This window comes from Sarcophilus harrisii, chromosome X, assembly GCF_902635505.1.
Source record: "Sarcophilus harrisii chromosome X, mSarHar1.11, whole genome shotgun sequence".
In the NCBI taxonomy this organism is placed as follows: domain Eukaryota; kingdom Metazoa; phylum Chordata; class Mammalia; order Dasyuromorphia; family Dasyuridae; genus Sarcophilus; species Sarcophilus harrisii.
In genome coordinates this window covers 52,217,042-52,230,664 of record NC_045432.1, presented here as the reverse complement: position 1 = coordinate 52,230,664, position 13,623 = coordinate 52,217,042, and the positions used below count along the sequence as shown (strand labels likewise).

The following is a 13,623-nucleotide window of genomic DNA, read 5'->3' as shown; positions in this document are numbered from 1 at the left end:
CATATTTCTTGCCTTCTCGATGAGGAAGGAAAGGGATGGAGGAGGGGAGAGACTATAACTAAAAATAAACATTAAAAATGTTTCTGCCAAGGAGAAACATTACAAGGTTTTGTTGGCTTTTTTCTAAGGACTGTAGGGTAGGACACTAAACGATCTCTAGGTTCTCCTATACCCAAAGGGCTATCAAACAGTGCATAGTCTTTGATCCAGCAATGTCTCTACTGGGACTGTATCCCAGAGATCATAAAAAAGGGAAAGGGACCCACATGTGCAAAAATGTTTGTGGCAGCCCTGTTTGTAGTGGCCAGAAACTGGAAACTGAGTGGATGCCCATCAGTTGGAGAATGGTTGGGTAAATTGTGGTATATCAATGTTATGGAATGTTATTGTTCTGTAAGAAATGACCAGCAGGACGAATACAGAGAGGCCTGGAGAGACTTACAGGAACTGATGCTGAGTGAAGTGAGTAGAATCTGGAGATCATTGTACATGGCAACAAGATTGTGTGGTGATCAACTGAGAAGGATGTGGCTCTTCTCAACAGCAAGGTGACTCAGGCTAGTTCCAATGGCATTGTGATGGAGAGAGCCAACTGCACCCAGAGAGGACTCTGGGAACTGAGTGTGAATCACAACATAGTATGTTCACCTTTGTTATGGTTTGCTTTTTTTCTCGTTTTCCTTTTTGATCTGATTTTTCTTGTGCAGCATAATAAATGTGGAATTGTATTTATGAATAATTGCACATGTTTAACCTATGCTGGATTGTTTGCTATGTAGGGGAGGGAGGGAGAAAAACATGCACCACACGGTTTTGCAAGTGTGAATGTTGAAGACTATGTTTGCATGTATTTTGAAAAATAAAAAACTATTATAAAGAAATCAATCTGTAGATTCTCACAATTTCTCCAGGTATGAAATGGAGATAATAAGTCTTGTACTATCTATTCAGCCCCTGAACTTTAAAGCCCTCTAGAATTCTGAATTATTAATACATGCATAATCCAGTGAACTTTAATTGTTAGGGAGTTATTCACATTTATTCTCAGATCTGTTTCTTGCTGGTTTGAGATTCGGTCGATTTCTCATTTAAGAAAAAAGAAGTATGGGAAATTAAAGGTTTTGTATAGTATTAAAGGGAATCTTTTCTGAACATTTCTATTACAGGCATTTCTTCAGACAGATTAATGGCTAAACTAATTAATATTAGTTCTTCATATTTCATTTTATGCAATATTTACTAAATATCTGTGCCAACTAATCAAAATGTGCTCAGATACAAAGATTAAAAAAATCAATCCCCTGCCCTCAAAGAGTTTACATTCTATTGGGAGTGAAAAGACTCCCCATCATGGGGAAGCTGGAAAGAGGGGGGATCTTAACCAGGAAGTCCATTAATTTGGAGGGAAAACAAATTTTCTGTTTTCACTAACCTTTAAGTGAATTTTAGAATTTCCTTCATTTAAAAACTTTATCCTGAAAAGGGTCCATAGGTGTCACCAGACTGCCTGCCCAATGGTTCTAGAACACAAAAGAATAAAGAATCCCCGTTTTCAATTGTTACCCCACCCAGAAATTAGTGTTTTTTCCAATGATTTCTCTTCCTATTTTTCCATCCTAAGAATCTAAGCAACTACAAACTGGTAATACTTTAAATTTCTCTGAAGCCATGAAGTGCTCCTCTCTTAGGCTAAGGGATGGCCTCAGGGAACAGGGGTTCCCATCTCTTTGACAGTCCTGGACTGGGTTACCTTGGATGTTGCTCCAGCTAGTCTCCTCCTGCAAGATAAAAGGATAAGATGAGATGACCTCTAAAGTTTCTTCCAGCTCTGAATGGATGATTTAAAGTCTGAATTTGAAATGAGAAATGGGATTTTATGCAGTAGGTGTCAGCCTACTGTAGCCTAGGCACTTGAATCATACCTTACTATTATGTGTTGGCACGCTGAACAGAAAAGGGAGAGAACAACATCTTTGTGGCAATGGGAGTCTAAGGCCGGCTCCCCAGGAATTGGCTGGTCATCTCTGTTTGACCATCGGCAATCAAGTCTAACACACCTAAATGCTTTCTGAAAAATCTGGGCTTATCTTACAATTATTCCTCACAGTTCTCTTCATTTTCTACAGGAAATTTAATAACAGGAAGGAATACTAATAAGAGGCTACAAGTATTTAACTAGTATACTTTGGGATTGCATGTAGACTTTTAATGATCTCAGTAACAAACCGGTACAAACAAAAAGATGAGACTATATTACAGACTCCATTTAGATAGTCATTAGAAAAAAATTCATTTTAAAAAGTAATAGCAATTCACAGTTTAAAGACTGAAATCCTCCCTTTCCTTCCATTATTACTGTCTTAAACATTTTTAAAAATAGCAGTCATTGGGTACAAAGCACTCCTGCTCCCTCCAAAATTCATCTAATATTATTATATTATATTCATCTGGACTCTGGGTTGTAGAGCAATTAAAATGGTTTTAGTTCTGTTAGGATTGGGGGGTGTTCTTAATTCTTCTATCACATAGCATTGTTTTCAAGATCAATTTCAAAACTTGTTTACTGATAGAGATAATTTTGGAGTAATTGGGGATAGACAAATATAAGAGTATCTTTCAAAAGGTTCAAATACTGCTTTCAAATACCCAGAACAACAAAATGAATTAATGAAAATGTTGCCAGAACTTGATCCAAAGTAGAGGTGTTAAAGGCTGCTTTAATGAAAAGATAAAAAAATTATTTGGAATTATCCTTTAAAATTAATTAATAGTTGTAATTAATGGAGATTTCTAGACCTAGAAAATATTTCACTTGAAAGTGGCCCTCCAGCAAACATATCATTCATTTCTACCATGTTATATAAAAAGCAGGTGATTACTAGAGGACCTAAATAGGGTGTTTGCTGAGTTAGGGATAGGGCAGAATGCTCTAGAGAAAAGGAGTCCTGATCTTGGTACCCAAGCTCTACTGCTGACCTAATGTCAGCCATTTAAGTTAAGTGTTTCATGCTCCTCAAACTGTAAAATGGGGACAATGACCAAAGAGAAAGCACTCTGGAATGAACCAAAAGTACTGGACACATGGAAAGTGACTGTTCCAAACTGGTATTTCCTTTACCTTTGGTTTGAGGATTTTCCCCCTTGGACATAACCTGATACCTGCTGCTTCACTGGTCCACTTGGACAGGAACCATACTTTTCCAGAAAAAAAAAAAAAAAAAAAGATAGCTGAAAGAAAAATACCACAAACTTCTAAGAAGGCAATGACGAGACTTGTTTGAAGATGACAACTTTCTATTTTCAAAGACCCTTCTGCAGTGGATTTGGGACAGAGGGTGCTAGAAACCTAGAGTCACACGTGAAAGAGCGGGACTGTTGTCTCTGGAATTTGCTTATCAGGGACTTTGGGCAACTGACCTAATACTCTTTTGTCATTAAATCAACCACCATTTAATAAGAGCCAATGGAGGAGCCATCATGTCAGGCACTGGGGATAGGAACACAAGTGAAATCATTTCTACTCTGCCACCTCCTGGGGAGTTGTGTGGGAGGAGGGCATGTTTAGCTCCTTTAACACCAAACCCAATTACTAAAGCCTAATATCACAAGTAAAATGGTATTCAATTAAATAGCTAATGAGAATAAAGGTATCCAGCAGCAAAAGTGGATTTTTTTTCCATTTTCTGCATAATGGGGACATTCAGAAAAGAGAGGTAGAGAGTGATAAGTGACCAAGTGAGGGTCTGTAATGGACAGTTATCTGCAATCAGCTCTTCCTTGTGATTTGTAATAAAACAAGTTTTAAATATCTGCAAGGGTTCATAACAAATCTTTATTAAGATGTTTTACAGGAGGCACATACATTGTGTAAGACGATCTTTTCAGTGAAGTACCTTCCAAAATAAAAAAGGCAGACATTTTTACAGACATGCAGTAGGAAAACCGTTTCTTGGAAAATAAGATGATTTTATTCGTTTTTTTTTCAATTTTCAGGACCTCATTCTAATAGTAGAAACTTTCTTCTGTTCACCAACTTATACAAGAACATGACGAAGAGTAGGGATCCCATACCCTAAGTGAACACCTGTGAACTGCAGAAAAGAAAAGTACTTGAATCACACACTCAAAACTCAATTTAAAAAAAGGAAAGAAACGCCTCCTCCCATCCCATATAACAAGAAAAACTAGGAATGATGTAAAAAGAAATTGCATAGGTTATGTAGGTGGTAAGAAGGAGTTCTGATTAAGATGAAGCAACTGAAATCAAAGGCTCTTCCAGAAGACTATTAAAAGCCTTGGCCAAAAAAGAAGCCTCTGCAGAAACTCCAGGTTCCCCATTTTCCATTGAAAAGTGGTGAGGAGATCCTGTACTGAAGGGCAAAAATAGCAGTCCAATAAATTCAGACATCCTTACATTGTGCTACTTCTTAATCATGTCGATTTCAATTCCTTTGCCTGCTTTTTACCTTTTATCATCTCTCTTTATTTCCTCAGTTTACTTTTCCTATGCAAAACTACTTGAAATTCTATATGAAAACACCAAGAAGAAAGGCAAGCTATGAATAATAAGTCCATGTCAGAACTTTCACTACAGGAAGCTCTGATACTGAAAACTGATTTCTGGTTAAAAAAAAATCCATAGTGAGACTGACCTAAAACAAAGTGATATATGAAAATGCCCACCAGAAAAACAAGGAAGTCAGAATTGGGTGAATTCTTCATTTGCTTAGATCAAAGATTTCTCTAAAATCAGAAAAAGGCCACAAATACTAGGCACTGGTAACTTCAAATGATTGGAAAGAACACTAGCCCAAGGCATCTTCATTATGCCGGTGCTATGATCCGTGCTCCTCACCCTCAAGCAAGAACAATATCAATTTAAAATTGTTGTAGGCCCAGCAAGCACCACATATGACTCAGCAGGTACTTCACCAAGATCTGTTACTAAATGGAACTTCCTTCTCATTGACAAGACCCAAGTGAACAGTTGCCATTTCAAGGGCTGTACTTCTCAGGTGACTAAAAATCACCTGGCCTCAGGCTAACAGGAATGTTTTATTCACTACCTGGTACTTATGCAAAGTATTGAATTATTTTAAATTAAGACAAGTTATTGTTGAATTGGTAGTCAGTGTAGTGTAAAAAAACTCCAAGTTCTCTTTCAATAGTCAGTTTTCTAGAGAAACAAGACCCTGCTTTAGCACATGCTTCCTTCTAAAAACCAAATATGCTTTTGCACGAATGGCTATGATTTATTTGTTTTTATCCAAAATAATGTACTGAAAAATTCACACTATGGAATAAATCTTAATGTGCAACATCTCAGTGAAAGATTAACATCAGCATCTAAAACCTGAGCATTTATCTACATGAAAGGAAAACACAAAACAAAACAAAAAACATAAAAAACAATGCAATCTAATGGCCTAAGCAGCTTTTACTCATTTCCAGTGTAAAATGCAGTTTAATTTGCTTGATAAAACCTGCATGTGTCCTGAACAATCATGTGAGCAATACAACTAAACACTATTAAATATATTTTTTGTTAAAAAGATGAAATTCTTTGCCTATCGAGTCCAGCTAGTTGGCTTTTAACTTATAATTTTGCACTAGCACGATTATCAGTGAAGAGATACCCATTTCATAAGCTACTGTACTACGAGAAGCATGACTACTCAGTTAGAGCCTGACTTAAGCAGTTCCCTGCATTTTAGCCTAATCATAAACATACTCTGTACCTATTTTCTTATTTTATCCATTATCAAAAGGTGATACTCGTTAGTCCTGTTTGCCTTCCCGCCACTGGCGTGTGCCTTCATTCCATGCAGCATAGACGAACAGCCCCAGTACCATGTGAACAGCAACAACAGCAACAATTGCAGCATAGAAATAGCTATCTCGGTTGGACATCCCAAAGGCACCTGGAAGGAAAACAAAACCACACACATTTTGTTTCAGACTCAAACATACACAGCGATCCTCTTATTTGTGGAGCTAGTTCCCTAGTAGGGGGGCTTGGGTCTGTGAAGTAACCGGGCCCACTGAGACAAGACAATTATTCTGGAGAACTACAACTAGAACTTTCTCTAGGACTTCAGCTACTCTCTTCCAATGTCTGTAAAAGGGGCATTCTTTAGCTCCTGCCTCCTATGCCAGAGCCTGATCCCAGTGAGACACCAAAGACAACTTACAAGATTAAACTAAGCCATTTTGCAGAAAACGATCAATAAGTAAGATGTCAAGCTCCAAATGAAGTAAACAAGCAAAAAAAAAATGGCCTTTCTGGAAGGGACTAAGAACAATCTGACTTTGGAGAAAACAGCCACAGAATCTTAAAGAAACCAAATTATGAGTATATGTTAACAAGTATAAAATGGGTCGTAAAAGTACACAAACAAGTTATGAAAAAAATGTCTGGTTTTCTAGGTTTAGAATTACCTTCAAACACATAAGATTTAGAAGAAAAATATAATCCAATAGGTAAAGTGATCATTAAAGCTGTGAAAACCAGAAGAGTCTTCAGAGTCGATGTTAATGAACCGTCATTTCTGAAAGGGACAAAAGTATATACAGATAAAAGTCAAGCTACTCAATAATGCAGTATTGCATACCAGTGGTAGCCCATGCTAGGCACTGCAGGCTGGCACACAGACCCAGACAAACCCTATGTGTTTAAGTAACTTCAAATCTATTAAAGGAAGAGGATATGGATGGAAAAGAACTAATGAAGGCATCCAAAGCAACATATCAATAAGGGCAAATCAATACAGGGCAAGCTGATTAAGTGGTGAGGAGATGAAAGAGGTGGAGTGATTGGGGTCATTCAGAATATTGCCCACATTTCTTTAACATCCCTTCAAACAAATAATTACAGTACAATAGAAAAAGCCTTCATTCAACAAAGCAGCTATGGTTCAATATTGTAAAGCACATTAATGATGATTCAAACCTTCCCCCACCATCTTCCATTATAAAACCACAGCTTGGGGTGTGGGAGATTGGGTGGGGGGGACAAGAAAAACTGGCTCTTAGTCACAAAAATCCTGAAGTTTAAATGTATTCAGCTTTAAAACCTTTTTAAAATCAAAAATCAAAAGTGTTATTGTAACCAGGAAATGTCACAGCCGGAAGGGATCTTGAAGATCATGGGATGCTACATCTTCATCAGACTGGAAGAAGTCACTGTTCAGAGAGGAACAAGAGCTCCTGCCATGGCACCATCCATGCTGCCTATGCTGCATGCTACCCAATGTCAGTCACCAACTGAAAACACTGAAAGGTTCAACTATGACATTATAGCAGAGACTCTGGCAATGACTTGTTTCCCTAATGTCATTCCCCTTGTAGATGGCCAAACTGCCTGAGCGTGGGCATTCACAGAAGCTGTATTTGCTCAGCCTCAGACTGCCTGAACTTTTCTGCCAAACACACCCAAACACAACCAAGCCTGAGCCAGTTCATCTAACTGTTTCACATGAATTTTGCCTCTTTCCCCTTGGTATTAGCACCCCCTCGAATTATCACATATAATGATCTCTTTACCTGTCATATCCCACCATTAGACTAAGTTCCAAAGCAGGACAGTTATCTAAGTTTGATTTGATTTAAGCTTTGATAGTGGTCTGAGTGTATTAAGGTAGTGGTTTTTAACGTGGGGTCTGTGACTTTTAAAAAAATACATTTTGATAACTATATCTCAGTGATTGGTTTCTTTTGTAATGCCACTATTTTATTGCATGCATTTGAAAATATTCTGGAAAAGGGGCTGTAGGTTTCACTAGACCCCCCCCCAGGGGGTTCATGATATAAAAAGGTTAAGACTCCCCCCAAAGACCTTAATACGTGCTGGTCATATTGTTCTTCTACTTCTTTGTATATCAACCTGTCAAGGATGTGTGATCCCTCAAGTGTGGGTACTCCTTCCCCAGATTCAGAGAGGAAATGCGCTGTAATTTAGTTTCTGGTCTTTGAAAGGTGTTAAAGAATTTCATCACCCTGCACTCAACAGTTCTTCACCTAGCCTGTATCACAACTGGTAAGACTTGTCACAATTTGTGATTTGGGAGAATTGTCTTTGAGAACCCGGGATATTTTTTGTTAAGTCAATGTATTTTGGTGTTTTTTTTTTTTAACATCATCCCCATCACTTGAACCTTGAACAAATGCTTATATAGTCTGTTACCAAAAGGAGAAAACAATCAACTGGCCCCTATTTGTGAAGTGCCAGGTACTGTGGATAAAAATGGGAGCCAGTCTCCACAGAGCTGACCTTAGAGTTAGATTAAGATGACAGGTATTGAAATGGCCTATCTTGCCTTAGTTGTGGAGGTTCATCTACATACACACATCAGTGATGTCAGGGCTACCACTAGAAACAAAATGACACAGTTTATTGACTGAACCCTTCCTTACCCAGTCATTTTAATGACTATACCCATGTTAAAATGGTTGGCTACAGAACCAAACATAATGCCCATTTGCTGAAGGCAATTAGCTGCTGGGTTTTACCTGTAACATATGAAAACTTGAAGGGAGTGGCAAAAAACCTAGAGAGGACACAAAACCTTAAGAATTAGAGCAGGAAAAAAAAACACCAATATCATTTGGGACAATTTTCTCCCTTTAAAGATTGAGAAATTGAGGTTCAAAAGGATTCGAATGACTTGTTCATGGTCACATTACTAGTAAGTGGCAGAATGGAGATTCAAACTGAGATCCGCTAACGCAAAACTCAAAATTCTTCCCATGATATCATGCTACTATAAATGACAAGTGGTGACACAAGATACTCCAGTACCATAAGAATGACTCGTTTTCCCAACAGGAATTGGACTACCATGCTTGATGTTTTAAGACTGTATCTGCAGGGGGCCAGTTCCAATGACCTTGTGATGGAGAGAGCCATCTATACCCAGAGAGAGGACTGTGGGAACTGAATGTGGATTACAACATAACATTCTCACTTCTTTTGTTGTTGTTTGAATTTTGTTTTGTCATGTTTTTTTAACTTTTTGATCTGATTTTTATTGTGCAGCAAGGTAAATATGTATACCTATATTTGATTTACATGTATTTTTATGATCTTTAACATATGTTGGATTAGTTGCCATCTAGGGGAGGGGGTGGGGAAAAGGGGAGGAATTGGATTACAAGTTTTTTTTTTTTTTTGCAAGGGTCAGTGTTGAAAAATTATCCTTGCATATGTTTTGAAAATAGAAAGCTTCAATTAAAAAAAAAAAAGAACTGCATATATTTAACATAAAAAAGACTGTATCTCCAGTGGCTGAAATGATTATCAAGTAATATAATTGGAAATCTACTATAATGTGTCTTATGGAAAAAATAATAGAGTAAAAACAAGACAATCTTATTTCATTTAAGCAATAGCAATGTAGATGTTTCTATAACTCTGAGATACTTTCAATCGCTGTCTTTATTATCCACTTTGCCATGTTTGGAAATTAACATCAGTAGCATTCGGGATTGTGACCAGGATATTATGGGGCTGCATAGATTTGGCAAGTTCAAGGTAAGAACACACTAATTCTCTAGTTACCTCTGAACTCCAACCTGTTTCAACTGGTGCCTCTGCTACTTCAAAGGTTTTCAGTATTTGCCCCCCTAGCACCACCACCAAAAGCACTTGATTGTATCCAGGTTGAGGAAAAAATGGAGGTTTGTTGAATTAAAATTTGACTCTGTACTATAAAAGTCACTACTGGTAGAACTCTGTGGAAACAAGAATGATGTGTGGTGGGGTGGACAAGAATTTAAAGTTAGTCTACAAAATGCTGGTAGCTTCAATACTTTAAAGACTGATCATTTCAATGGTGTGAATGACTGCTCCCTTTCAAATCTTTCGTACCTCATTAGATGGCTTAGGGGAGCTGCTCTAGCCAAAAGATTAATCACCTAGTAGCCAATATGGTGATAAAAAATCTTTATTAACACTTAGTCCGGTCCCTGGATAACAGGCATAAAGCCCATCACTGCTGAAATTACGTGGCACACAGAGCAAAGATTTCAGATCTGAATTAGGGGACTTGGGGCAAATCCTAGTTCTCCTATTTAATATTTGTGTAACAATGGGCACAAGTCACATCTTTTCTCCGAGGCTCAGTTTCCTCAAATGTCAAATAAGAGGTTGAATTAGGGGGCAGCTAGATGATGCAGTGGATAGAACACCAGCCCTGCAGTCAGGAAGCCCTGAGTTCAAATCTGGCCTCAGACACTTAACACTTCCTAGTTGGGTGACTCTGGGCAAGTCACTTAATCCCAAATACCTCAGGCAAAAAGAAAAAAAGAGAGAGATTGAATTAGTTGACGTGGTCCTTTCCAAGTCTAAATAGGTCTCCATTGGAGTTTATTCAGGTCCTCTTTTCCTAATAGCAGATTTTACTTGATGATCTCTCATCAGATCCCATTAATTTAATGGCCATCAATATTGATGATTCTCAAATCTACCTCACATTGTCTTTCAGACATTTCAAACAAAGTGCAGTAGACCCTTGAACTCAGTCTGTCCAGAAAAAATTCATAATCTTTCCCCCTACTCCCTCCCAGTTTCCCAATTACTGTAGAGGGCAATACCATCCTCCCAGTCCTTCAGACTCTCAAGCAAAAATTCTTGATCTCTCTTAACTCTCACATCCAATATGGGACCAAAGCCTATGGATCTCATCCTTACAGCACCTCTAAAACATTCTCCCTGCCTCTCTCTGATAGTCTAGTACAGGTCCTTAGTATTGTTGGACTACTACAATAACTAACTGGTGGGTCTCTCCTCATTCTAGTCCATCCTCCATTCAGGCACTAAAGTGATTTCCTTAAAATTGCAGGTTCAACCAAGTCACATGGACAAACCTTACCCCCTACTCAATAAATTCCAGTGGTTTCCTATTGCCTCCAAGAACAAATATAAAAAAATGCTTTCCTTGGCATTCAAAATGCTCTTAATCCACCCCTTTCTACCTTTCCAATTTTCTTAAACGTTATGCCATACGGAGGCGCTGGTCTTCTCACTGTTTCACTAACACTGCATCTCTGAGCTCTGGGCATTTTGTGTGTCCCCTCCTGCCCCATTCCTGGAATGTTATGCCTTATATTCTGACTACTGTTCCCCCTGATTTCCCTTTAAATTCCACCTTCTACAGGAAACCTTCCCCAATCCCTCCTCATTCCAATCCCTTCCCTCCATTATTTCTTTCCTATTTCTCCCACATATTCCTCCATATATTTGTTTGCATACTGTCTTCCCCTCCCAAAGTCCGTAGTAAGCTCTTTTTTTTTTTTTTTTTTTTTTTTTAATAGCCTTTAATTTACAGGATATATACATGGGTAACTTTACAGCATTAACAATTGCCAAACCTCTTGTTCCAATTTTTCACCTCTTACCCCCCACCCCCTCCCCCAGATGGCAGGATGACCAGTAGATGTTAAATATATTAAAATATAACTTAGATACACAATAAGTATACATGACCAAAACATTATTTTGCGTAGTAAGCTCTTTAAGGACATCCCCAGAGCTTAACACAACGTATGGCACATAGCAGCCACTTGCCAAATGTTTACTGATTAAATCTAGAACCTAACTTTTCAGCATGGGAGGCCTGGCACACCTTGTGCTCTATAATAAAATGGAGCATAGGCGTTGTAATGTACTAAGGTAGATGTTAAAAAAAACTATTTTCACAAGACATTCAATTGTCATTCCCACCATCTCTGTAAAGGAAGGGAAAAATTATCCATGTGTATGTTTTGAAAATTAAAAAGCTTTAATAAAAAAAAAAAAAAGAAAGCTTGAGGTTGATTCACTCAAAAATCACTTTTGCATAATTACAGAAAGGGTAGGCTATCAGATTCTTGGTAAAGCAAACAAGTTTCCCTTCATTTGAATAGGGCTCTCTCAGCCTTCCCATTGAGAACTCTAGTGGCTAAGAGGCAGTGAAAATGATTTGTTCTGGAGGGCTACAGGCTTCTATGGTTTCCTGGTCTATAAATTCGGGCTGTATTAGAACTCACGAGTCCAACCCTTTTATTTTCAGGAAGAAAAAAAAAGGCAGAATAGGTAACTTATTAGGGGTCATACAGGGTATGGGAAGAGACCTATATCTGAACCCTGCTCCCTTAACTACACATCCTGCTCCCTTTGCGGGTTTATCTCAGAGATCTTAAACTGTGGATTGTTGTCCTGGGAGACAGGAACCCCTGGGTTTGAATTCTTGCACTAATACTCACTAGCTGTGTGAGCTTCCACTTGCTCATCTGTACCCATTTTACAGGGTGTTATTAAGGCTCAAGGAGCTCATGTAGGTGAAGTGCTTCGAAGTAGTTCGTGATGCCAAGGTGTGGCAACAGGACACTCAGAAGGCCTCGAAGGACAAACTGGGGAGTTCGTTTAAGAAGGGACTACTAGGGGAGAGCTAGGTAGCTCGGTAGATAGAGCACCAGCCCTGAAGTCAGGAGGACCCGAGTTCAAATCTGATCTCGGACATTTAACACTTCCTGGCTGTGGGACCCTGGGCAAGTCACTTAACCCCAAATGCCTCGGCAGGGGAAAAAAAAAAGAGAGACTACTAGAGTAAAGCAGCAGGGTATAACAGCTCGAGTGGGCATCTGGACCTAGATAGGCTGGGGTCCAGCTAGAGCAGATAGGGCACGTGGGCAGCCTCTCGGTGCCTGCTTTCCCCCTTCCCCCTCCTCCCCCGAGCCAGGCAGGTCCCAGCCGCGCCCCCAACCCTGCCCGGCTCTCTTGGAAAGGGGAGAGGAGCCGGGGCCCGGGGCTCTCCCTCGGGGCGGCCGCGCTGGCTACCTCAGCTCGGGCGGCTGCACTGCATTCAGCGCCGTCTTCTCAGACCGCTCCATCTTAGTCTGTGCTGCGAGACGCGAGGCGAGCAACTATTACAGCGACTCAGACTGGCTCACTTACGCGTTTGATCCTCTACCCAACGTTGGGGGTGGGGAAGCGCAGTGGAACACTCCGCGAGCACGCCCCGTCAGCTGACCCCCGGCGGCTGCACGAGTCCTGCCCCTAAGGCTGGCGGAGGGAAGGGACAGGAGGACTGGAGTCACGTGAGCGCAGATCCATGGGGTCACGTGGTGCTCCCGGCACTTGCGCCTGCGCCTGCGACTGCGCCCTGCCCACACTGTACTGGCTTTAAATTGCAGCATTCTGAAGCCGGTTCATTTGGGTGTTCGCCAGCTTCCGAATTTAGATCTTTGGGAGGTGGTCGCAGTTAGTCCTTGGGAGTCACCCTCGCTCCCTGCCTCGATTTCTTTGCTCAAACTTTTCTCTCTGTAACCTTCTCTCCTCCTTAGGTCTTCAGGAGATGTGCCCTGAAGTGTTTTCTCTTTTCCTCTCTAACATCTCAATCTCAGTTCCTCTAAGTCTACCAAGAAGCCGAAAGAAGCTGAACTTTTCCTTCTGCTCTTTATCTTTTGTGTAGATTAGCGGGTAAAACTTGGAGCCGCTTTAGGAAAGGGAGAGAAATGAAGAAAGAAAGGGTTTGGTTTAGAAACTTCCCAAAGAAAATGAAGCAAAGAAAATAGCCGGGAAAAAAAGGCAAATAGCTTAAAAGTTATATTTCAGGGATAACTTTTACTAAGAATTTGAATTTATTT

At 39.7% G+C, this 13,623-nt stretch overlaps 1 protein-coding gene across 2 annotated transcripts; it reads right to left on the bottom strand.

Moving 5' to 3' along the window:
• Positions 1–3,810: 3,810 nt before the first annotated feature.
• Positions 3,811–13,277, bottom strand: VMA21 (vacuolar ATPase assembly factor VMA21). 2 transcript variants are annotated; one of them, XM_031944456.1, is made up of 4 exons: positions 12,932–13,277; positions 6,439–6,548; positions 5,739–5,921; positions 3,811–4,091 (listed from the first exon to the last, which is right to left on the bottom strand). In XM_031944456.1, exons 1-3 carry the CDS (start codon positions 13,171–13,173, stop codon positions 5,779–5,781), a joined length of 495 nt encoding a protein of 164 aa, XP_031800316.1. In that variant the 5' UTR covers positions 13,174–13,277; the 3' UTR covers positions 3,811–4,091; positions 5,739–5,778. The 2 variants fall into 2 exon arrangements, with proteins under 2 accessions (XP_031800316.1, XP_031800317.1); XM_031944457.1 differs by having other exon boundaries at positions 12,815–13,033.
• Positions 13,278–13,623: the final 346 nt, after the last annotated feature.